At 35.2% G+C, this 24,943-nt stretch overlaps 1 protein-coding gene across 1 annotated transcript in view; it reads right to left on the bottom strand.

The window, feature by feature from the left end:
* Positions 1-24,943, bottom strand: part of PIGK (phosphatidylinositol glycan anchor biosynthesis class K) — a 117,206-nt gene that overhangs the window by 79,218 nt on the left and 13,045 nt on the right. Inside the window, exons 2-3 of the mRNA XM_017531433.1 lie at positions 24,744-24,797; positions 21,709-21,800 (exon numbers count right to left, since the gene is read on the bottom strand). Of these exons, the coding sequence (XP_017386922.1) occupies positions 21,709-21,800; positions 24,744-24,797 (146 nt within the window). The remainder of the gene's footprint in view (positions 1-21,708; positions 21,801-24,743; positions 24,798-24,943) is intronic.

The following is a 24,943-nucleotide window of genomic DNA, read 5'->3' as shown; positions in this document are numbered from 1 at the left end:
GGTCAGATGTTAAATGCTAAATGCTTTAAGGTCATATACTGCTTTGACTTTTGAAAATTGTTCAAATTACCTACTGTGGAAACCTTAGACCCTAGATAAGGCCTACAGACATGGGGAATTAGCCATGCCCTCTAGCTATGCAAAGAAAGTTATAAAGAAAAGAGATTTTATATTAGAAAAGATCTTGTAAGGTAAATTCTTGTCCTAAAGTAAAATAACTGGTTGGTTAAAAAGAGGATGCTTAGGACAAATCAGAAATTTCAAGCATGTTGCAGTAGGTGGTCTGAGGAAGTGATGAAAGGATTTGTGAAAGGAAAATTTATGCACCAAAGATAAACATTACCTTTGGTGCATAAATTATAATATATAATTTATATATTATATAAATTATAACATATAACTTACCATATATATATAATATATAAGCTACCATTATAATATATAATTGAGCCTACTGAAAAACCAGTTTTACACGTAAGGTGTGTAAGGAAAGTAAAATTTGTTTTTGGTTAAAAAAATTATAAGAAAGCATGAAAACATAAATTTTTTGCTAGTATAGAGGGTTAAAGGATTGTTTTAAATTAGATAAGACAAAGCTGAAGGTTGAGCAAGTCATGGAAAGTTTACAAAAATTAATTGTGTCTGGGCGTGGTGGCTCACGCCTGTAATCCCAGCACTTTGGGAGGCCGAGGCGGGTGGATCACGAGGTCAAGAGATCCAGACCGTCCTGCCAACATGGTGAAACCCAGTCTCTACTAAAAATACAAAAATTAGTTAGGCATTTGGCACACGCCTGTAGTACCAGATACTCGGGAGGCTGAGGCGGAAGAATCGCTTGAACCCGGGACGTGGAGGTTGCAGCGAGCCAAGATTGCGCCACTGTGCTCCAGCCTGATGACAGAGCAAGACTGTTTAAAAAAAAAGCCGGGCGCGGTGGCTCAAGCCTGTAATCCCAGCACTTTGGGAGGCCGAGGCGGGTGGATCACGAGGTCAAGAGATCGAGACCATCCTGGTCAACATGGTGAAACCTCGTCTCTACTAAAAATACAAAAAAAAATTAGCTGGGCATGGTGGCGCGTGCCTGTAATCCCAGCTACTCAGGAGGCTGAGGCAGGAGAATTGCCTGAACCCAGGTGGCTGAGGTTGCGGTGAGCCGAGATCGCGCCATTGCACTCCAGCCTGGGTAACAAGAGAGAAACTCCGTCCCAAAAAAAAAAAAAAAATTAATTGTACAAGACATTCTGTATGTAAACATATTGGCTAAAGTTTTTACGTAAATTGAACTTTAAAATAAAAATATAACAGGTTTTTCTTAGAGCACTGATCTGCTCTTTAACAAAAATTCTGAAGGATTATGCAAGGTTTGTAAGAATCTCACCTTTAGCTAAAGTGATTAAGATTAATGAATTTGTCTATACAGTTTTGTTAATAATTGAGGTTGACATTAATAGTAGACATGAAATGGTGAAATTTGGCTCTCTCTTGAACAAGATTTTCATGTAATATTAAAAGATAATGAAAGACTTTCGTTTGCCTTTGGAATAAACTAGGGGAAAAAAGAAGGGAAATGTAAGAGATAGATTGTTTAGAAAGCTAAGTCTTCCCTCTATTAATGAGTAAAAGGTTTTTGCCTTTTTAAAAATTCTTTAAGTCATCATTTTGGCTAAATGAATGACTTATGGTGACCTGGAATTGTATTTCATGATATCAAGTGTTTTAAACCTTTAACATATTTAATAGTCTTCCCAAAATCAAATTTCAGCTTCAAAATTATCTTTTCTAACCTCTAACTTTGGAATGCTACAGAGGGCCCCTGAAGAATCCAAAAGACAGGTAAACAGAATTATTTGACATGTTATTTGGGAAGCATTGTAAAAATAAAAAATAATGCTTAGCCTTCTTTAGGTTATATTTTAATGTATGTCATCAATATGTTCCAAAATTGTATGGGATTTCTAAAATTCTAATATGTCTAAGTACATGCTATCAATTATAATCACGGTTACATTACATTATTACAGACCACAGGAATAAACAAATTTTCTTGTCAACTGTGTTTTTAACTATGCATTAAAGTCATTTTCAGTTAATTACTTAATGCTGGTGCAGTTTCTAAAAACTTCACAAGCACCCAAAATCCTAGAATATGGTGTCTTTTAGAAGGTTCATGAAAGGATGGAAAGAACCCTGAAAAGCACTCGTGAATACATGTTTCCGATAACATAAGTCAAATTACCTATGATAAACCATCAGTTAGTTATCAATGTTATGCACCTAAATTGGAAAACACAACTGGTATCCAAGACAACTTAAGTCCAATGTTAAGCTTGGACTCTTGGACTCTTAAAGAACCTTGTCCTTCCTGAGTCCTTAAAACTTTTGTTATTAAAAGTTATGCATTCCAAAACATCACAGAAAAGAGAAAATAATTCAAATTAAATATATCGGTGTGGTAACTTATAAATTGCTAAAATAGTTTATAACCAATGTTTGGCTTATCAAACCTATATTCCTGGGAAAACAATCAAAGCTTCAGGTATATTTGGTTACCCGATGGGCCATTTAAACATTTTATAAAGGGATTTCATTCAATTGTCATTTTCAATGCATGCTTTCTGGTTGTATAAAAGCTCTCCCATGCACGTGGGCTGATGTTATAACATATATTATGCTACAGTGTATTTTCATCAGGTAAAGAAAGCTTTTTATAGTTCATTGAGGACAGTCAATCCCTTCACAGTCTAGAACCCGAAGATTGGATCTTCTGAAAACATCAGAGAAAGACTATCCATGCCATCCACACTTCAAAAAAACTTTAGAACCTTGAACTTTGGGTTCATAATCTCACAACAGGGAAAGTTACCTCCACATTCTTGGAACTGTACACCCATTGGCACCCTTACAGTTAAGCTAACCAGTAAAGTTTCTCCCTAGAAGAAGATGGCATCTTTCCCCAAGATGACAGCTTTTCCCAAGATCACAAATAGACTTCTCTACTATCATGACACTCTTATCTTTGAATGTTTTTTTCCCGTTTATGCCTCTATGAACAATAGAAATAAAAAGGGGGTCCCTTGTGTACACTCACGGATATACCTTTATTTGTGAAGGATCTTACAGCCATCCTTATATATGGATAACCTTATACCTTGACAGATAAAAAATGAAGGCCCAATGTACATGAGAAACTTTGACGGTATATACATTGCCTCATAATCAGTCAGAAACACAACATTGGTTCACTCCTCTTAACTCACATCACAAGTTAAAGAGAACATTGCCAGGAGGCCTTCACAATTCTAGAAGGCCATCATTTGTTAGGTCCTTTTTCCACAGTTTGCAGTAAAAAAGACAATGATTAGAAATGTATCCTTAATGATAGGCTCTATAGCAGATTCTATTGTAATGTACATAGTTACACAACAGACTTTAAATTCTCTTTTGAAAGTTATGCTAAATAACAAAATTGGCTAAATGGAAAAGTATCTCTGCAGCTGCTGGCACTTGTGGCCTGTGGAGAAATACATCAAATGTAGATTATAGAGATTCACTTGTAGGGGATTAATGAAGAGACTGCTTAGTTAAGTGAGTAGACTCTTTAGCTCATTCTTTAATCTATTTGATTTTAGGTGGCTTGGTTTATGGGGACCCTGAGTAGTAGCATACTCCAGTCATCATATTGTTCTCCTGATAGTTATAATAATCGTCTACCTGGTGTGCTGCATTCTCTCAAAGATTTTAAATGTTTACTTGCAACCATCTCTAAAATGTCAAATGGCCTCTTTTCAACTGGAATGACAAGAACTGAAAGAAATGTTTAACCATGAGGACACCGTAACCTATGAATGACATGCTGAGACCAGAAACCCAGTATGATGCTAACTAAGAGTAGCACTAAGGCCTCAAGTTTTGGTCACACTCTCACCTAAGTGAGAAGCTGACTAAAAAGGGGTAAACAAAATTAAGTTGGGTGTTCATTGTTTTGGGCTTAGCTCATGCGCTAGACCCCAACAGATCAAAATAAACCAAAATGGAGTTGCTTATGCTAAATGGGACAACAAAATTAAGACTCTAAGGAAATACATAGATATTAGAACAGACCAGGTTTTATTTTTCTCCTGTCAATAGGACGTTCCAACATAAGAAGTTACTCTCTACTCAGTCCTTATTCCTGCCTTTGCAAAACTCACTGTTCTACTGTTTCCCAGTGAGTTTCAAGACCAAATAAGTAAATTTAAGATGGTGACAGTGACATTAATGACTAAAGTTTTGGTCAATCTCTCAAATTTGAGAAAATAACCAAAAGGGGGGAATTGGTAAAGTGAACTAAATGTGGTCTGAAAAGGACTCTGTACTTCTATAGTTGAGTCACTGTGGACAAACTGCAACCTAACTTAACAGGTACACAAGACTGAAAACCTAATTTAGGAGTATGCACCTGTAACAATAGGTGAGTCTTGACCAATGCCAGCAGTCATACTTCACTCATACACTGCTGAGTTCTCACACTGTGTTCAAATAAGGTAAAAGCTGAGCTGTAACCAATCCAGTTGTTCCTGTACTCATTTCCAATTTCTGTACCTCACTTCCCTTATTTTGTCTATAAATCTTCTTCCACCACGTGGCTGCTCTGGAGTCTCTCTGAATCTACTGTGATTGTGAGGGCTGCCTGATTCATGCATCGTTCATTGTTCAGTTAAACTCCTTTAAATTTAATTCGGCTGAAGTTTTTCTTTAATACACTATAAACATAATTTGATTATATAATGTCTGTTCATGAAAGTATGGTGTATGCTATGTAATTCGTAATTTACAGGTTCTGTTTACTATTCAGGACAATCAGATCTTATATTTACATAAGCTTTTGCCAATAAACATTCTTTGGCATTTATAATAAGGTCTCACTTGATAACTCAAAGTGTCTTTTTTACTTGAATACCAGGTTAACATCACAGCAGTTATTTAAATCTGCACTGAATAAGTGTCAAGTCAGTCACTGCTGAAATAAAGACTCAAAAAAAAAACACACTGAGGACATACTACTACATTCCTATAAATAACAATAACAAGTTGTTTTGTATCAAGATGAATACAAAATTCCCAAAATTTCTCCAATACATACAAGAATATGTTACTCTCACAATTTGGCAAGCCTATTCTACCACGCGTGATGATTAACTCACACTTTATACTTTTCAAGCCCCTGCAAAACCTACTTCACAAAACACAGCATATGTAATAACGGCCTTCTCTCAGCAACAGGAAAAAGTGGGCACTGAAATTGCATAGCAAGTCTAGTTACACAGTAGTTATTTACATAAATAGGTTCCACATTTTCAAAATCATGCATTCTTATTAGTTTAAAAAAACGGAAGGGCACATATATACATACATATCTACTTATTTATAAGTCATACATATTTACTACTTTAAGTATATAATAAATATTAGTGACGTGTGAACCCCCAAAAACTGAGACAGAGCTCGGTCAATTTAGGCCGTTTATTTTGCCAAAGTTAAGGACGTGGGCCCCTGACAAAGCCTCAGGAGGTCCTGCCAACATGTGCCCAAGGTGGTTAGAGCACAACTTGGTTTTTAGACATTTTAGGGAGACATAAGACATCAATCAACATATGTAGGATGAACATTGGTTAGGAACGGAAAGGCAGGACAACTCCAAGTGGGGAAGGGGCTTCCAGGTCATAGGAAGACAAGAGGCAAATGCTTGCATTCTTTTGAGTTTCTGATTAGCCTTTCCAAGGTGGCAATCAGATATGCATTTATCTCAGTGAGCAGAGGGATGACTTTGAATAGAATGGGAGGCAGTTTGCCCTAAGCAGTTCCCAGCTTGACTTTTCCCTTTAGCTTAGTAATTTTGGGGCCCCAAGGTTTATTTTCCTTTCACCGAAGCAGAATTTCTTTCTTTTTTCCTATATAAAAACAAAGAAAACTGGTAATATTTTCTTCCCTTACCACTTTTTGGTTATTTCATCTAAATAGAGTATCTGGATCATGCCGATATAGATTTTTTTTTAAGATCATCATCAATATAAAAATGAAAGGTTAAAGCTTCTCAAAAAAGTAGTCATGAAGCCCAATTTGATAAACATATTTGAAGAAAAAATGGCCTAAAATAATATTTTCCCATTATTATGTTTCCCAAATACTGAAAAACCAGGTAAGCCGTGCATCAGGGTTGCATTCTTTACCTGCCTCCCTAAAATTCTTCTGCAGCTCAATCAGGAACTAGTGACCAGTAGATTAAAAATATATATATATATTTTAAATAGATGAATGATCCTTCACAATCCCGGACCATTAGAGTGCAAAATTTCAAAAAACACAACTTTCATTTGATATCATCTGATATTACCTTAATAAAAAATTTTCACTGAATGGAAATTTAAATACATTGTTTTGGTCAAAATGTTTTTAAACTGTTTTCTTAAAAATGTTATATATGATAATATATACTATAAGAATATATATTATATTCCATAGTCATGCCTAATCACATACTACCTTACAGCATTGTTAGCTACTAGAAGATCTCCAGGCTTACCTTCAAGAAAAGCATCATCCAAACTAGAATAGTAACTGAAATTAACACAGCAGGAGACATGAGGGTCACAGGAATCTTTGATGCCCTCTTAAATGTCTGGGTTTCTGCCTCATAGGTGTTGCTTCCCGCCCCCCCCACCCCCACCGACATAAATTATTAAGGATACTCTGTAGATTATTGGTTCTACAGCAATGTAATCAGGCCAAGCAAATATTCAACAAATCAAGCTAATCAGTAGCTTAATGTCAGGTTAAATTACTTTTTGGTTTTTCTTCCTCCGCCTCTCCCATGTCTTGAGGACTTCAAGTCAACAACTCTAACCACCAATACACTGTGAAATTCATCATAACAAATCTGCTAACCACAGATGCTTGACCAACAAGATTTTCTAAATTACTTTCAATTTGCCAAATGTTGAACAAGTAGCATTCTTTGACTATGATTCCAGGTATTTTGTACTTATATTATCAGAAGTAAAAACTGAAAAAATTGCACTGCAGACAGGAAGACCCATCAATAAGCAGACATGTTATCATAGAGACAAATTACATGAAGGTAGACCTAGCTAGCTATAGACTCCTATATTTAAAGTTACATGTGGTTGAGTATAACAAAGATAATAACTAACATTTATTGAGCACCCCTGTGATGATTACTACTGAGTGTCAACTTGATGAATACAAAGTATTGATCCTGGGTGTGTCTGTGAGGGAGTTGCCAAAGGAGATTAACACTTCAGTCTAACACTTGAGTTAACGTTTGAGGCTGGGAAAGGCACACCCACCTTTAATCTGGGTGAGCACCATCGAATCAGCTGCCAGTGTGGCTAGAACATAAAGAAGGCAGAAAAAACGTGAAAAGGCTGGCCTAGCCTCTAAGACTTCATCTTTCTCCTCTGCTGGATGCTATCTGCCCTCAGATATCGGACTCCAAGTTCTTCAGTTTTGTGACTCAGACTGGCTCTCCTTGCTCTTCAGCTTGCAGACAGGCTATTGAGGGACCTTGTAATTGTGTAAGTTAACACTTAATAAACTCCCCTTAACACTTAATAAAGTCCCCTTTATTATACATATATATATATGTGTGTGTGTGTGTTTCTATGTATATATTTAATAAACTCCCTTTTATTATTATATATATAAAGGTGTTTATACACATATATACACACACACACTTAATGAACTCCCTTTTATTTTATATATATATGAACTCATTTATAAATATATATATAATAAAGGGGAGTTTATATATATATATATATATAAAGGGGTTTATATATATATGTATAAAGGGAGTTTATTAAGTGTTTATATATATTTATATATGGCATCCTATTAGTTCTGTTCCTCTAGAGAACCTTGACTAATATAGATTTTGGTACCAGGAATGATCCTAGAGGAACAGAATATTCGTTGGTTTTCGAGTTTCTGGATTTGGCTGCTTAACATGATTAGACCCCAAAACGCTAAGGACTCTACTTCTAATAGTATGGAGGACACTGACAGTCCTTGGCATAAACTGTTGTGCAAACTAAATGTATTTGACACTCCTGATTGCCTGCTCATGAGCCAAGGCATTTAGTAACTCTATACATAATACCTTTGACCATATATGAAGAACCAAGGAACATAACAAAGCTGGTTGCTTGTTCTTAAGCTCAGTGGACAATGAGATTAAAAAAAAAAATGAACTCAGGGATTCTGTCTCCTGGTTTCAGAAGCAGATACTGAGCCTCAAATCTGCTAAGATTGCCCAGATTGCTCTCTATCTCCGGTAGAGAAAGAGCTGAAATTATGGAAAAACAGATACAAGCTCTTATCATGCAAGTGGCTTACCTGCAATGAAAGGTGCATGCATAGCCTTGCCAGATGTCTATTGTTAAAGTGAGAGCATTGACTGGAAAAGAATTAGATCCTGCAACTTGGAATGGGGCCATGTGGAGGACCATGATGGAGCTGGGGACACTGAGTTTGTAAACTCTGATGAACTTTTATTGCCAGAAGAAACAGCTTCCCCATCCCCAGTAGTGGCAACATCCCCTCCTGACTCATGCTACCATCAGCCTTTGTCAGAGGAGATAAACCTGCGCTGCCTGAGCCAACAGTGATGGCAGAAATTTTCAAGGTCAAATGAACAAAAGACTAATTTGAATCATAAAAACAGAGAATCATGGCCCTTCAATCAATTTCCAGACTTGGGCCAGTTTACGGACCTAGAACCCCTGGAATGAAGGGAAGGACAGATCCCCTTGAGGTAGGAACCCACAACATAATCAACAGTTCATACAGTGAATCTTTCTCCTATCCTTCCCCAAGGAGACCTCCAGCCTTTTACCAGGGTAACTGTGCATTGTGGAAAGGGAAATAATCAAACGTTTCAAGAACTGCTGGACACTGACTCTGAGCTGAAGTTGACTCCAATGGACCCAAAACACCATTGTGGTCCTCCGGTTAAAGTAAAGGCTCATGCAGGACAGGTCATTAATGGAGTTATAGCTCAGATCTGACTTATAGTGTGTCCAGTGGATCCCCAGACTCACCCTGTGGTCATTTCCCCAGTGCCAGAATGCATAATTGGCACAGACATTCTTAACGGCTGGCAGAACCCCCACACTGGCTCCCTGACTGGTAGGGTGAGGGCTGTTATGGGGGAAAAAATACAGAATAAGTGTTAAAATACATTTAGGAATAAAATACATTAGTCCTAAAAACAAGCTCCCTAATAAGATCTTATTTGATTGTCCTTTGCTTCTTTTCTTTAGATAGATATCCTGCACAGTGAAAAGTTGACAGGTTAGGTAAATTAAGTTCCGATTAATATAGGTTTTACTTTCCAAAAACATATCTGAATTTCATGATTTGAAGGCTTAGAGATGGATACCATTTTAAATATGTGAGTTAAGCGACAGATGTAAGGATTTAACGTCAGGGTACCTTTTACTGAATTGAGTAACTTCCCACTCATGCTCAGGCCAAATTCTTAGAAACCATTAATATAAAACTCTGTGAAATATCTTTGCTCCAAAGAAAGCAAATTCTTTTCACAAATGTTAATTGCACTTATCCTTTTAACTTCCTTTAAAGAGTCAGATATAACATGACAGAGTAAGAACAGTTTCCATCGGACTGTTATCTGATAGTGTGGCATGAGTGTACATGTGTGTGTGTTCCTTCTTTGGTCTTTCCAGTGACAACTCAGGCATCAGAAAATGAGAATTACAGTAGATGACCAGAATATCCACCTTTGCTTAGAAGCCTCATGCCACACTGGAGTTTGTGTCTTATGTAACAACTCCGTAAATATAGTTTTCTGGATGTCTAAAAGGAACAGACTCACGTATAAGAATCATTGCACTCAGGAAAGCCCAAAGATATGTCTTTCTCTTCAGTCATTCGTCATTTATTTGTCCTACTCTAGTTGTAGTCATCTAATGAATGAGGGAACATTTTTACCACAAGCAACGTTGCTTGCTTTATCATATTTCCAAGGGAACAAAGAAAGTGAACAAAAATCAAATTCTTACACAGAAGGAAAGAGCTTTGTTAACCCTTTACTGTATTTTAATATTTATTTTAGTTTTTTTTGTTGTTGTTGTTGTTTTTGAGACAGAATCTTGCTCTGTCACCAGGCTGGAGTGCAGTGGCATGATCTCGGCTTACTGCAACCTCCACCTCCCAGGTTCAAGTGATTCTCCTGCCTCATCCTCCCAAGTAGCTGGGACTATAGGCATGCACCACCACACCCATAATTTATGTATTTTTAGTAGGTACGAGGTTTCACTATGTTGGCCAGAATGGTCTCAATCTCTTGACTTTGTGATCCACCTGCCTCAGCCTCCCAAAGTGCAGGGATTACAGGCATGAGCCACTGCGCCCAGCCTAGTTATTATTTATAATTGCAAGGAATCTCTATAAAGCTAGATCAAGAAAGAAGGAAATACCTTTCTGGACATAGGCCCTGGCAAAGATTTCATGATGCAGATACCAAAAGCAACTGCAACTAAAACAAAAATTGATGAATGGGACCTAATTAAAATAATGAGCTCCTACACAGGAAAAGAAACCATCAGCAGAGTAAATGGACAATCTACAGACTGGGAGAAAATGTCTGCAAACTAGCATCTGACAAAGTTTTAAAGCTCCAGAATCTGTAAGGCACTTTAAAAAATTAATGAGCAAAAAATAAACAACCTTATTTAAAACTAGGCAAAGAACATGAACAGACACTCCTCAAAAGAAGACAGCCAACAAACATAGAAAAAAATGCTCACTAATCATTAGAGAAATGCAAATCAAAACCACAGTAAGATACTATCTCAGGCTGGTTAGAATGACCAATATGAAAGTCAAAAAAGAACAGATGCTGGCAGGGTTGTGGAGAAAAGGGAATGCTTATACATTGCTGGTGGGAATGTAAATTAATCCAGCCACTGTGAAAAGCAGTTTGGAGATTTCTCAAAGAACTTAAACTACCACTCAACCTAGCAATTCCATTACTAGGCACATACCCAAAGGAATATAAGTCACTTTACTTTGTTATTATGTAAGGGATATATATAACAGCAACCTTGGTGCCCATAAACAGTGGACTGGATAAAGAAAACGTGGTACATATACACCATGAAATACTACACAGCCATTAAAAAACAAGTATGCCCTTTGCAGCAACACAGATGAAGCTACAGGCCATTATCCTAAGCAAATTAACGCAGGAACTGAAAACCAAATGCCACATGTTCTCACTTGTAAGTGGGAGCTAAACATGGATACACAGGAACACAAAGAAGGAAACAACAAACACTAGAACCTTCAGTGGGTGGAGGGTGGTGATCAAATAACTACCTTTTGGGTACTATGTTTATTATCTGGGTGACAAAACAATTTGTACACCAAACCTTGTGACGTACAATTTACCCATATAACAAATCTGCATATGTACCTCCTGAACCTAAAAGTTGGAAAGAAAAAAAAGACTGAAGAATGACTATTAAAATGGCACACAGCTTTATGGAAATTCAAGAATAAGGCCTTACAGAGATTAAAACTCAAAAGTAGTTCTAATATATCAACATAACAATTGGTGGAACTTCATGGGCTCCGGTATTTTGCCACTAATGTGCTAACGTGACTAGTTATTCTGCAAACACCTGCTTCTTTCTCCTTCCCTTGCTAATAGGCTTATTATTGTTGTGTAGTCTGTAGGCAAGTCATCACGAAAAATGGTTTTACTTTTTATGAGCTTTCACATACATAGAATATATAGAATCTAGATACATATATATTTAAATTATATATATATATAATTTTGACTTTTATTTTGCATTCAGGTTATACATATGTAGGTTTGCTACATGGGTATATTGTATAATACTGAGGTTTGGGGTACAAATGATCCTGTCACCCAGGTACTAAGCATAGTATTCAATAGGAAGTTTTTCAGCCTTTGCCATCCCCCCCACCTCTAGAGGTCCCCATATTTATGTGCATGTATACTAAATGTTCAGCTCTCACACTTACAAGTAAGAATATTGTAGTATTTGGTTTTCTGCTCCTGTATTAATTCACTTAGGACAATGGTCTCCAGCTGTATCCATCTTGCTGCAAAGGACATGATTTTGTTCTTTTCATGGCTGCATAGTGTTCCATGATATATATGTACCACATTTTCTTTATCCAATCTACCATTGATGGGCATGTAGGTTGATTCCATGCCTTTGCTAGTGTAAACAGTGCTGCAATGAAAATATGAGTGCATGTGTTTTAAAGATAGGACAATTTGTATTCCTTTGGGTAGATAACCAATAATTGGACTTCTGGGTCAAAATGGTAGTTTAAGTTCTTTGAGAAATCTCTAAACTGTTTTCCACAGTAACTGAACTAATTTACATTCCTACCAACAATGTAAAGGCATTTCCTCTTCTCTGCAGCCTTGCCAACATCTGTTATTTTTTTACTTTTTAATAATTGTCATTCTGACTGGTGTGAGATGGTATCTCACTGTGGTTTTGATTTGCATTTCTCTAATGATTAGCGATGTTGAGCATTTTTTCATGTTTGTTGGCTGTTTGTATACCTTTTTTAAAAAAAGTGTCTTTGTATGTCCTCTGTCGCGTTTTTAAAGAGATTATTTGCTTTTGCTTGTTAGGTTAAGTTCCTTATAGATTCTGGTATTAGACCTTTATCAGATGCATAGTTTGAAGACATTTTCTCCCATTCTGTAGGTTGTCTGTTTACTCTGTTGATAGTTTCTTTTCCTGTGCAGAAGCTCTTTATTTTAATTAGGTCCCACCTGGCAACTTATATTTTTATTGCAATTGCTTTTGAGGACTTAGCCATGAATTATTTGCCAAGGCCAGCATCCAGAATTGTATTTCCTATGTCTTCTAGAATGTTTAGTTGGAAATTTTACCTTTAAATCTTTAATCCATCTTGACTTAATTTTTGTATATGCTTTTTTATGATCTTTCTTATGATAATTAACACTCTCACAGTAATAATAAAACTAGTATTTGGCATCAGTAAATTAAGGCCAAATCAGTTAATGCTAAACCAATGCAATCAACGTAATTAGAAAACATGATAGGCTGATTCAGGAGATTGTATAATGAAGCAAAGGAGAACGAAGCTGGGAATTACAGTTAGGCCAGCCAACCAACAATACTCACCACCTTTAAGTATTGTTTCCCTGTTAAGTATTGTCACAGATGACAGAACTTGGAACAAGAGAGATTAATTTTTTCAAAGATCAAAAAACTAAGAGTGACATTCTCAGGCTATTTCCAGGTTTATTGAAGGCCTGGTGATACGCAAAGAAGTAAAACATGTAAACATGAACCTCAGGCACAGAGAAGTATCATCTTATGTAATAATAGGTAGAACTTTAAGTGCCCAGGCCTAACGTTTAGGTAGAACTTCAGGTGACTAATGACTATTCTGAATTTCTCTGGCCTGTCTGATTTCTTAGTCTCTGCAGGCTGAGCCAACTGCTGAACTTCACAATCACCACAGTGAGAAACAAGGGAAGTAGAGGGGCACTGCAGCCACTCATGTCCTCATCACATATATCCTTTGTATCATTTCTTTGTTGTTTTGATAGTAATCTGAGCAAAAGCAACTTAAGTCAAGTCATCATTCTTGCCCATCTCTGGAACAAGGCTTTGTGGTCTAGTCTAACTCACTAACAGAACCACAATTTAAACTAAAGTAGTCTGCCTTTGGGGCCTATATTCTGAAACACTATTAACTGCCTCCCATCTAAGTTATCATATTCTTAAATTTACACAATTCTTGAAAGTACCCAAATTTTAAACTAGTTTATAATTTATTTTAAAGCAACCACTAAACAAAGTTATTTAACAAAGCCATTACAGGAAACCAAGTTATTGCACATTATGACATAAATACTAGATATAAGACACCAATATGTTCACCTTATTAGGAATACCAAAGTGAAAATGAAAATAGTTTGCTGAGTTATCCTCAAATTGAAATAAATAGTTCTAAAGAAAGCTTATTACAGGAAAAAGCTCTGAAGATAGGCTACTGTAATTTTGGTAACATTGTTAGATTATTTAATAGTAAATCAAATAAAAATTACCATGCAAATATCAACTTCATAAAGCATATCAGCATTTATCTTTATTTTTAGTGAACTGCTTTCATTTAACCATTTTATTATTTCCTTTATTTACACTGATGAATTCAGCAACATAGTATAATAAAATCACAAAGCAGACACAGTGGCTCACATCTGTAATCCCAGCACTTCAGGTGGCCAAAGTGTGCAGATCACAAGGTCAAGAGATTGAGACCATCCTGGCTGAAATGGTGAAACCTGTCTCTACTAAAAATACAAAAATTAGCTGGGCGTGGTGGCACGCATCTGAAATACCAGCTACTCCAGAGGCTAAGGCAGGAGAATCGTTTGAACCTGGGAGGCAGAGGCTGCAGTGAGCCAAGATCACACCACTGCACTCCAGCCTGGCCACAGAGGGAGATTCCATCTCAAAAAACATACATACACACACACACACACACACACACACACACACACACAGAGACATATAAAGATAGTAAAGACATTGTGGTATTGGTGAAGGAATAAGCATTTTTCTCTTCGGTATCTCAAAATCTCCCTATCTATTTACAAATCAATAAAGAAATTCCCCTATGCTTCATAAAACCCACTAATGGTCTTGTATATATATGTATATGCATATACGTACATATATGTGTATATATATATATTTATATGTGTGTGTGTATATGTATGTATATATTGTATACACACACACACACACACATATATAATCACAATACCCATTTCAAGTATTAGGTCTGCCACTATGCAGTCGCTGACTGTAAACATCACTTTACCTCTCAAGAATATGTTTGTCTCATATATAAAATAAAGAATTTATCTGCACTATTAGTTTTGAGGTCTTTAAAAATTACTTTGATTCCAAATTTTTTAAATATAAAAATCTTTTGAAGATTAAAAAATGTTTTAAAAGTACAAAGATTTGAAAGGAAGAAAACTCACTGTGTGAAGGTTTTACAGCTATCAAAAATAAAAATTTACAGTCAATTATTAGAACTAATAGGAGTTCAGCAAGTTGCTGGAACACTATGTAAAAATCAACTGCATACACAGCAACAAAAGTTAGAAAATGTATTTTTGGAAAGGTACCATTTACAATAACAACAAAAAATAAGAAAACTGTAAAAAGCTACCAAAGATGTTTACGGAGAAAAATTTAAAAATTATAAAACTTGAATGATATTAAACCTATAATTAAATAGATATACCTGTTCATAAATTGAAAGACTTAATACCAAAGAAGCCCCTGCTCTCTAAATTGATCTATAAACTCACTGTAATGCAAATGAGAATCCCAACAGGGATTAAGAACTTGACAAACCAATTCCAAAATTAATATGGAAGAACAAGACCCAAGAATCAGCAAGAACATTCTAAAAAAGAAAAAAGTCAAGGAAATCAAGTTAAAAGATATAAAGTTGGTAACAATAGTAAAGACATTGTGGTATTGGTGAAGGAATAATCATCTTTCTCTTCAGTATCTCAAAATCTCCGTATCTATTTACAAATCAATAAAGAAATTTCCCCTGTGCTTCATAAAACCCACTCATAGTCTTTGTAAGACATGCAAATTGGTCCTACTTCTGATCTAAACATAAAAGCCTGAAGGTAGTGGCCAAAATTCTCCTTTTAACTTGTCACTATTCAACTTCCTAACTATTCTTAATGTTTCTCCATTCAAGATATTATACACTTCTCCACAACGAACATCATGTAGAGTGACAGATCAGCTGCCAATATGTGAATAAAATGACAGATTGTTCAGAATATATAAGTATCCTTATTTAAACATTATTATTTATATTTTTAAGAAGTATGTGAGAAAAAAAGTGTTGAGAAGTGACAGGAGACAAGAGAAAGACATTCAAAGGCATGAGTTAAAATTATCTTCACAGCAACTATGATTGTACATTGCAAATTATAAAACATATTACAGGACTGAAAAATTCTTTTGTTCATAAAAAATGAGACAAAAATCATAAAATATTATTGACATATTAAAATAACATTAAATAGTAATATAATAAATGTAAAATATATATATTTAGAAATTTTAATAAATTAATTATTATGGCTTAAAATTAGTGACCTCCCTATACAGAGCAATCTATGAAGTTCTACACAGAGAAACAAAGGAACAAAAGATATTTTGATAAAAAAGAACACAATATATTCTAGGTGTTCTAAGTTCTAGAGCATTTATTTATATCACGGTGATCTTCTCCCCAAGAATTACAACAGTTGATATTTATGTAACATTTACAATTAGAAAATTCTTTTAATATATATTATCTAATTTCATTCTTATGACACTCTATAGAGATTGGTATAATTATGTGCACTCATCACTGAAACACCTTATTAAATTCTAGGTGTGCTAAATCATCAAAAACAGAAATGAAAGTAAACAAATATTATGTAATTGTCATAACTAATGAACAAATGAAAGTAGTGAGTTGGAATTAATAAAGTAGTAGTTAAGGCCTAAAGGCTGGATGAAAATTTTGGATTTGTTAAAAAGGCGACAGTTACTGCACGTTCTTAATTGTGGGAGTGAAAAGATGAGAGCAGTGTCTGAGAAACAATTCTAACAGTTATGTGTGGGATGAGTTGGAGGGGGAAAGGGATTAGAAGCAGGGAATAAACAGCTACAAAGCTGCTGAAGTACAGAAGCATGTACCATAGCTACAATGTATATTGAGGTACATGAAGCATTAAATAATAATGTCTTAGACAAAAGTAAAAATAAAAATATGAAAAAGAAAATGAGAAAATCAGAGAAGCATTCCTTACATTTATTTAATATTAACTGTTTCACACACTCCCTAGTCACCACATTCAACATATATACGTTTTAGAATTTAATAAGATATTTAATGAGTGTGCATAATTATACTAATATCTATAGATTCTCATAAGAAAAAAATGAGACAATGTATTTTAAAAGAATTCACTAGTTGTAAATGTTACATAAATATTAATTTCTATAATTTCTTGGGGAGAAGACAGCTGTGCTATAATAGAAATGGTCTAGCCATAAAGTCAGAAGACCTGAAATCAAATTGTGGTCCTATTTTTAATTATTAATATTTAATTGGCCTTAAGCAATTCATTTAACCACTCTGAGCAACCATTTTTACTATTTTTAGTATGTAAAATGGGAAAAAACAATCTCTCATAAAGGCCTCAGGAATACATAAAATAATTCATTATAAAATTCCTAACATAGTCTCTGAATTATGGTGGACGGTGAATGTGTTACAGGAGAGGGAGAGAGATCTATAATGGCTGTTGTTACTGAACAGAAAGTCACAAGTATTTTTAAAAAAGCATTTTAAGGAATTACTATGCAGTAAGATTGCTGAATGGCTTATTAATGCTCCACTTCAGACAGTGTTCTCTTATGTATAAGGACAAATCCACAGCAGCATAAAGAGCAGCAGTAAAAGCTATATGACCAATGTGTTTTAAAAAACAACAACAACAATTAGTGACTTTTTCTACTTACAGAAACATTACCAGAATTTATATAACTGACCGAATAGCTCCTACTTCTAATTCTAATATTTATTAACTGTGAAATAAGTTAAAAGGGGCAAAGGACAAAAAGAAAACATATGCATTCTGAAGGAACTTAAATGGTAATAAGTAAGGCTGGGGGTGACTTGTTTTGAGCAAGACTCTTGCAGATTTCTGACAGAAAGAAATCAATTGAAGTGCTCTGTCTGGTAAGACTGCCCCAGCCATAGATCCCTCAAGCATAAGTTAGAAGATAGTTCATAAAAATTGACTATAGTCAGGCACAATGGCTCACACCTATAATCCCAGTAGTTTGAGAGGCCAAGATGGGTGGATCACTTCAGGCCAGGAGTTTGAGACCAGCCTGGCCAACATGGCAAAACCCTGTCTCTATTAAAAATACAAAAACAAGCCTGTATTCTCAGCTACTCAGGAGGCGGAGGCACAAGAATCATTTGAAACTGGGAGGCAGAGGTTGCAGTGAGCCAAGATCAGTCCACTGCACTCCAGTCTGGGCTATAGAACAAGGCTCTGTCTTAAAAAAAAACAAAACAAAACAAAAACAAAAACAAACAAAAAAAAAAACACCTCACTAGAGAGCACTGTTAGCTCAGTGGGAGTTGAGAAACAAGATTAGGAAAATGTAAGTATTCATAAAAGTTTCCTTTCTCTTCTAGACTAAGGAGGTTCTACTAAGCTATGAGTAGCTAAGTATTTAGCACACTATTCATTCACTCGTTCACTCTGCAACAATATATCAAGAAATGCACTGTGAGAAATATATAGTATAACATCCAGCCATGAAGATATGACATCAACCCATGTAACAAAGTGCCAAAAGAGAAGAACAAATACAGTATTTATGCAAGAAAGCAAGAAAGCTTCAGGGAATTCATGGATTTAATCTGGACATCAGAAAACAAGAGGAGGGAGAAGGGAAAGAACTATAGATTAGCAACAAGTGCAAAACAATGAAGGACAATACAGGGACTAAGAAGAAGAAAATGGCTGGAGCATAAGAGATTGAAACTAAAAGAACAGAATGTCAGATTTGGAATCACACTGCAAAAAAGTCTTCAGTACCAGGATAAGGGATTTGAACTTTATTTTAAATACTCTAAAAAGCTTTGAGTAAGGGGAAATGAAGAATAAAAGCTTTAAACTAGGAAGATTAATCTCACATAGAACTGAAATACAGAGTAAGAAAAAAAGTGTTAGATGGACTTAGAAAAGTTCTTGGATTTTACAGAAACAAGCATCAGACAGGAATCACTACATAAACTCACATCCACCCAAACTGCAGTAAAACTAAATCTTATTTTTTAAAACATTATACAGACATTTTACTCTGTGACCTAAATCTTATGCACTCAGCCAAAAGAGAGAGTGACAGAGACAGATCACGTCTCCCAACCTAATGCTAAATGAATTTATTCCCTAGAGGAAACATGAGATGGGAGCTATGATTCTACATTCCCTCAGTCAGCCTCAATTCCCATGTGCTTCTCACAGCATGCAGAATACAATTCTAATGTTAAAGATACGTATATTTTTTCACAAACATGGCTCTAATCATAAGTAAACCATTTATCCAGTGTTCAAATGAAGAAAATAGTAACAGCACTGTGGTAGATGTGATGAAAGACAACACTAAACTGTAATTTACGTGCTAATTGATAAACTTTCAGGAGTAATTGTGGCTCTATGTTTGCTTTATATACTAACCTTAGACCCTAACCCCTATTTAATGCCTCTTCTTCATTTTAATTATATTAAACATATTGAAGGTAGCTAAACAGGGATTTAGACCAAAATAATTCATTGAGGACAGAAAATTGCCTAACAATAATGAAACATTTTAGGAAGCTAAAACCAGGCAAATAAAAACAAAATCTCCATAAGGTTAGAGAAAAAGTGTGGGCGCAAAGTACAGAAACCTCACCTGCGTGGAACTTGGATAAGAAACTGGTCATACTCAAGCTAGAGAGCACTTATGAAGGTCTTACGAGTGTTATCTTTGCATTTTTCTCCCAGAACCATTAATAACCCTTTTCCCTGAGTCAATATTTTGAAATAATAATATAAAATTCTGGCAACCTATTTATTAAAATGTCTTTAATATCATACTAACATTTTCTAACACTGGACTAACACAATTTAGGGGATATAAATATTTTTACTTTTAAAACACAAACTGTGTTTGCTTGGCACAACTGATAAAATATTTCCAAATCATACATTTATTTATTTACCCAACACCAGCTGAGCAGAATCTTTTCTACTGATTTCTACTTGTTAAATACCGAATGACTTAAATCAGCAACTGTTTGAATCCTAATTCACCCCACAACAAAGACTTTATAAACACAGCTATAGATAAGCAATCGATAAACAGAAATAAGCTTTTAAATAACATTTTCACAAACCTAAGGACAAACCTACTAAACATAATATACAAAATACATCCTATTGCTATTGTCTATTCCTAAAAGCTCCTTCCAAATCGAACTTAAATCATTTAAATGTATCTTAATGATTGATTCCTAGAACAAAGATTAATTTAGCAAAGAAAAACCATTGCCAAGCCATGCGTAGTGATTCTCTAGAAGAGTATATCCAGTATAGACGCAAGAGCGGTTAAGGACCGAAAACTAACTACGTAGGCCTATTTGAGAAAAACCAATGACAAATGACAAGAAGTATATCTATACACTTCATGTAACAAATCAACCTCCTTCTCAGACTTAATGTAATTTTAAAATAGTAATATTATCTAGTTGCCATGATTTCCAGATGAAATATGGAAATTATAGCTTTGTCAGTTACTCAGACTTAAGTGATCTATTTACATAGACTGTAACATAACTTTGTTTCCTGAGTCATTCACTGCTTCCCTTCTGTTCCTGCAGCACTTTATGTATATCTCTATTTGTTTTTACTGTAAGTACTTGAATCCTACAAAAAAAATTACTATTATTACCATGTAACAAATGAGAAACAAGCTTAGTATGGTGAAGTGGCTTGAAGAAAAATCATCACTAAAGCCAGATTTCAGTCATATCTGACTACACAGCTCTTTCCACACTAACTGGTACTAAATAAATCAAACCTAAATAACTGAATTGACTGCAGTTTCTTGCTATAGCTGCTTTAGTAGTAGGAAACACAAATCTATCATGGACAAAACAGTGTAGAAGACATGATCTGACTGAAGGTGTGGGGATACTGCCTATTACCTGAACTCACTTCCTACAAGTAAGAAAATTCCAACTTTATGAGTCTTCATGTAAGGCAAAGCCCACCTTCCTACACAGAAGCTAACAATGCCATATACTAGTTCTTCTGGTCACCCTGCAGCACAGACATGGGTGTTGCACCTAGACTTTACCAATATAACATTCCCACCAAGGCCTCTATAAATAGAGATAGAAACAGTAAGAAGTTGGGACAGCAAAGCTGAATTTTGGCAGCAGGAGGCAATAGCAACATTAAGTTTCCAAAGGAAACAAACAGTAGCAGCTATGCAGCGGGGGAGTCTAGGCTTCAGCAACTTGCACCTCTATTATTGTCACCAGACTGTTTTAGGTCATGATTTTTGGCTATGTCTCTTCTGATATCTAGGCTTCCTTGTTCCTATATTTAAGGATACAACCTTCTAACTAATTTGGTAAGGTAATCAATATACTTTCAATAAATCCCTTGTCTGCTCGAATCAGTCTGAATTGCCCTCCATTACCTGCAATTTAAAACCTGAGTCATTTAGTAATTAAATAAATTGCACTAAATAATTATACTTCATCCAATTTTTTTAACCTTAGCATCCATTCTTTTATATGATTTGTCATTACGGTCTTAAGTAACATCTAACGTATAAACAGTAGTATGTTCTAACAACAACAACAAAAAACTTCAAATCAGATTTTTTTTTAAACTTTTTCAAACATAATACGAAAATACAAATATAATAACAATTCTCTCAGGGTTATTTTCACTGAAGTTCAAAGTTAAGCTTTATTAAGACTTCTTACCTGTCAGGAATACCTAGCCTCTTGACACTTCTATAAACAGAAAGAGTATTTGCAACATGTCGATAATTAAACCAGAATCGGGATGTACACACCTAAAGTATTAAAACAAAAATATAATTTTAATGCATCAAAGTTAATCATGGAGCTGCAGAGTATTTTTCTTTAAGTAGGATACAGAGATCTCTAAACAAAGAGTATGATAATTCAGGCTTTAAAACAGCAAACATAAAGAATTGGCAGTAAAGGCCAGCCTCCGTGGTTTATGCCTGTAATACCAACACTTGGGGAAGCCAAGGCGGGTGGATCACTTGGGTCCAGGAATTCAAGACCAGCCCGGTCAATATGGCAAAACCCCACCTCCACTAAAAATACAAAAATTAGCCAGGAGTGATGGTGCACAACTGTAGTCCCAGCTACTTGGGAGGCTGAGGCATGAGAACTGCTTTAACCTGGCACCACTGCACTCCAGCCTTGGTGACAGAGCAAGACTCTGACTCAAAAAAAAAAAAGAATTTTCAGTAAAACTAATCTCTCCAAAGAGATTCATAATTTTAAAAGACCATTCAGCTTAAGAAAAAGCATGTCTTTGGGAAATTTAATCAAATTTGAACCAATGTAGTTATCACAATTTCTGTGACTCGATAACATTCCTATTTCTAAAATATTAAATTCTTTAGAATCAAACACATGCCCATAATTTCTTTACAGAATAGAGAAGAAAATCAACTACATTGGGTTATACAATATTTGTTTCACTTTAGATAGATTCCTTTGTTGAGAGAAATGTAATACAGAGGATAAAATGTAACATACAAAACAATTGTAAATGCACATAAGAGAACTCATTATAAAGAAGCTACTGAACTGAAGAGAAAACTCAAAACAATTCAACCAAGTTTTATAGTTTAAAAAAAATTCCTAAGAATTATATTAAAGGTGCTAGGAAAATCTAATTCCATGCCTCCAAAGTTAGTGTTATTGAGAACCCATTCTAAGATAGGTAAACATAGATTTGGGATCACTTGGTAATAGATCTACCAAGCACAATCCTGGCTTCTATCACATGCCTGTGCTTTTAGTAGGTATAATGACAATTTTGAGAACAGCATAAGTGTTCTTGCCCCTGCCAAATAGAAAGGAACTACATGTTTTTTTTTTTACTAAATTTTCAGTCTGGAATCCAATCAGGAAAAGACTAAATTTTTGACTACATAAAAATGTGAAATTCCATATGTCAAAAAATACCATAAAATTCTGGCTGGACACAGTAGCTCACACCTATAATCCTAGCAGTCTGGGAGGCCAGGGTGGATGGGATCACTTGAGGCTAGGAGTTAAAGACTGGCCTGGGCAACACAGAGAAGCCCCAGTCTCCACAAAAAAATGTAAAATTTAGCAAGGTGTGGTCGTTTGTGGTTATAGTTCTAGCTACTTGGGAGGCTAAGTTGGGATGTTTCTTTTTCATCTTTTTTTTTTAATCTGAATCCCAGGTTACTGAAATTGAAAGAGAGGTTTAGTTAGAGGTTTCACAGAGCAAGGAAGGGTTTCATGTGTGGGTCAGTATAAGCTAACAGTCTTTTCTTAAATTATATATATAATTAACTTATTTATTAAGTGTATTACTAATCATCTGTCTTTCTCCAAAACAATGTAAGCTTCAGTAGGGCAGAGGCTTTCACTGGGATAAGCCCTTTGGCAACTGGTAGTCTGCACATAGGCAGTTATTCCCTCTTGAACATGGAGGAACTCTTAATATCCTGTAAGGAAAGTTTACCCTGTCAAATTGGTAGATCATGGCCTTGCTTCCAATAGTTCTCCTTACTTTAAAGTGGACGTTGAAAACCTCTCTCCTTTTCTTTAGCAGTTTTTTTTTTTTTTCAGGAATTTTTAGTAACTTTGTCAAGTCACAAAGTTATATGTATAAGAACATTCAACATAGCCCTGTTTACAATAGTGAAAAATTTATACTCTAAATGCCCATAAACTGGAGGTCACAGTACATTCACAAAATGGAAGAAAATACAGCTTTTGGAAAAGATTATGTATCTCCATACCTACTGGCAAGGAAATATCCCTAAGATATGCTAAGGTGTTGCAAAATAGCCGGTATAATATGATCCCAATTATATAAAATTATATGACTATGTATCTTTATGCTTACATATGAAGAAAGAATTAGAAGAATGTTCAAAAAATATTAACTCTGGATGTGAGACTTGAAGTCATTTTCCCTGTCTTCTTTAATTGAGATGAAATTCACATAACAAAATTAGTCTGCCTTCTTTAAGCTTTTCTGTATAATTTGAACTTTCTACAGTGATCATTATTTTTATAAGCAGAAAAAAAAACAGAAAAAAAAATTTTTTTTTTCCCTTTTTTTGAGACGGAGTTTCGCTCGTTACCCAGGCTGGAGTGCAATGGCGCGATCTCGTCTCACCACAACCTCTGCCTCCTGGGTTCAGGCAATTCTCCTGCCTCAGCCTCCTGAGTAGCTGGGATTACAGGCATGTGCCACCATGCCCAGCTAATTTTCTGTATTTTTAGTAGAGACAGGGTTTCACCACGTTGACCAGGATGGTCTCAATCTCTTGACCTCGTGATCCACCCGCCTCAGGCTCCCAAAGTGCTGGGATTACAGGCGTGAGCCACCGCGCCCGGCCAGAAAAAAATTTTTAAAAAGCATAAACTATACAGAGAGTATCTATAAACTAATACTATAGATAAGAAATACAATTAGTAGTTCCAGCATTAAAATAATTCTACCTTTTATAAAATGTTTCCTTTAATAATAGCACTCCTAATTTATTCTTACATTTATTTTTCAGGTCACCACTTGACATATATTCTGAGGACAAAGAATATTACTAGAATATTATAGCTGATGTGGTCAATTTAAAATATAGCCAAATCAAAATAACAAATTTCTGATATACAATGGACAAAAATAAATTTTATTTTCAAAAATTTGATTCACACAAATTTCTCAGACACATATCTAATGTGAACAGCAAGGAATACTTTTACAGCATACTTACCAGAACAGCCCAGTTGTTTGTATGGCCGCTTCTAAAGAATTGTTCTGCTTGATCCTAAATAAAAGCAAAACAAATAAAAGACAAAGCCATAATTTATCAGAATAAAGACTGATAAAGGACAGTTAAGACTCATGTTGTAGGCCAAGATGGCCAGAGGCAGACTTATGTTATTTCTAGTTAAATAATTTTTTTTTTTTTTT

This window comes from Cebus imitator, unplaced genomic scaffold, assembly GCF_001604975.1.
Source record: "Cebus imitator isolate Cc_AM_T3 unplaced genomic scaffold, Cebus_imitator-1.0 Scaffold3, whole genome shotgun sequence".
NCBI lineage: Eukaryota > Metazoa > Chordata > Mammalia > Primates > Cebidae > Cebus > Cebus imitator.
This window is presented reverse-complemented; position numbering and strand designations above follow the sequence as displayed.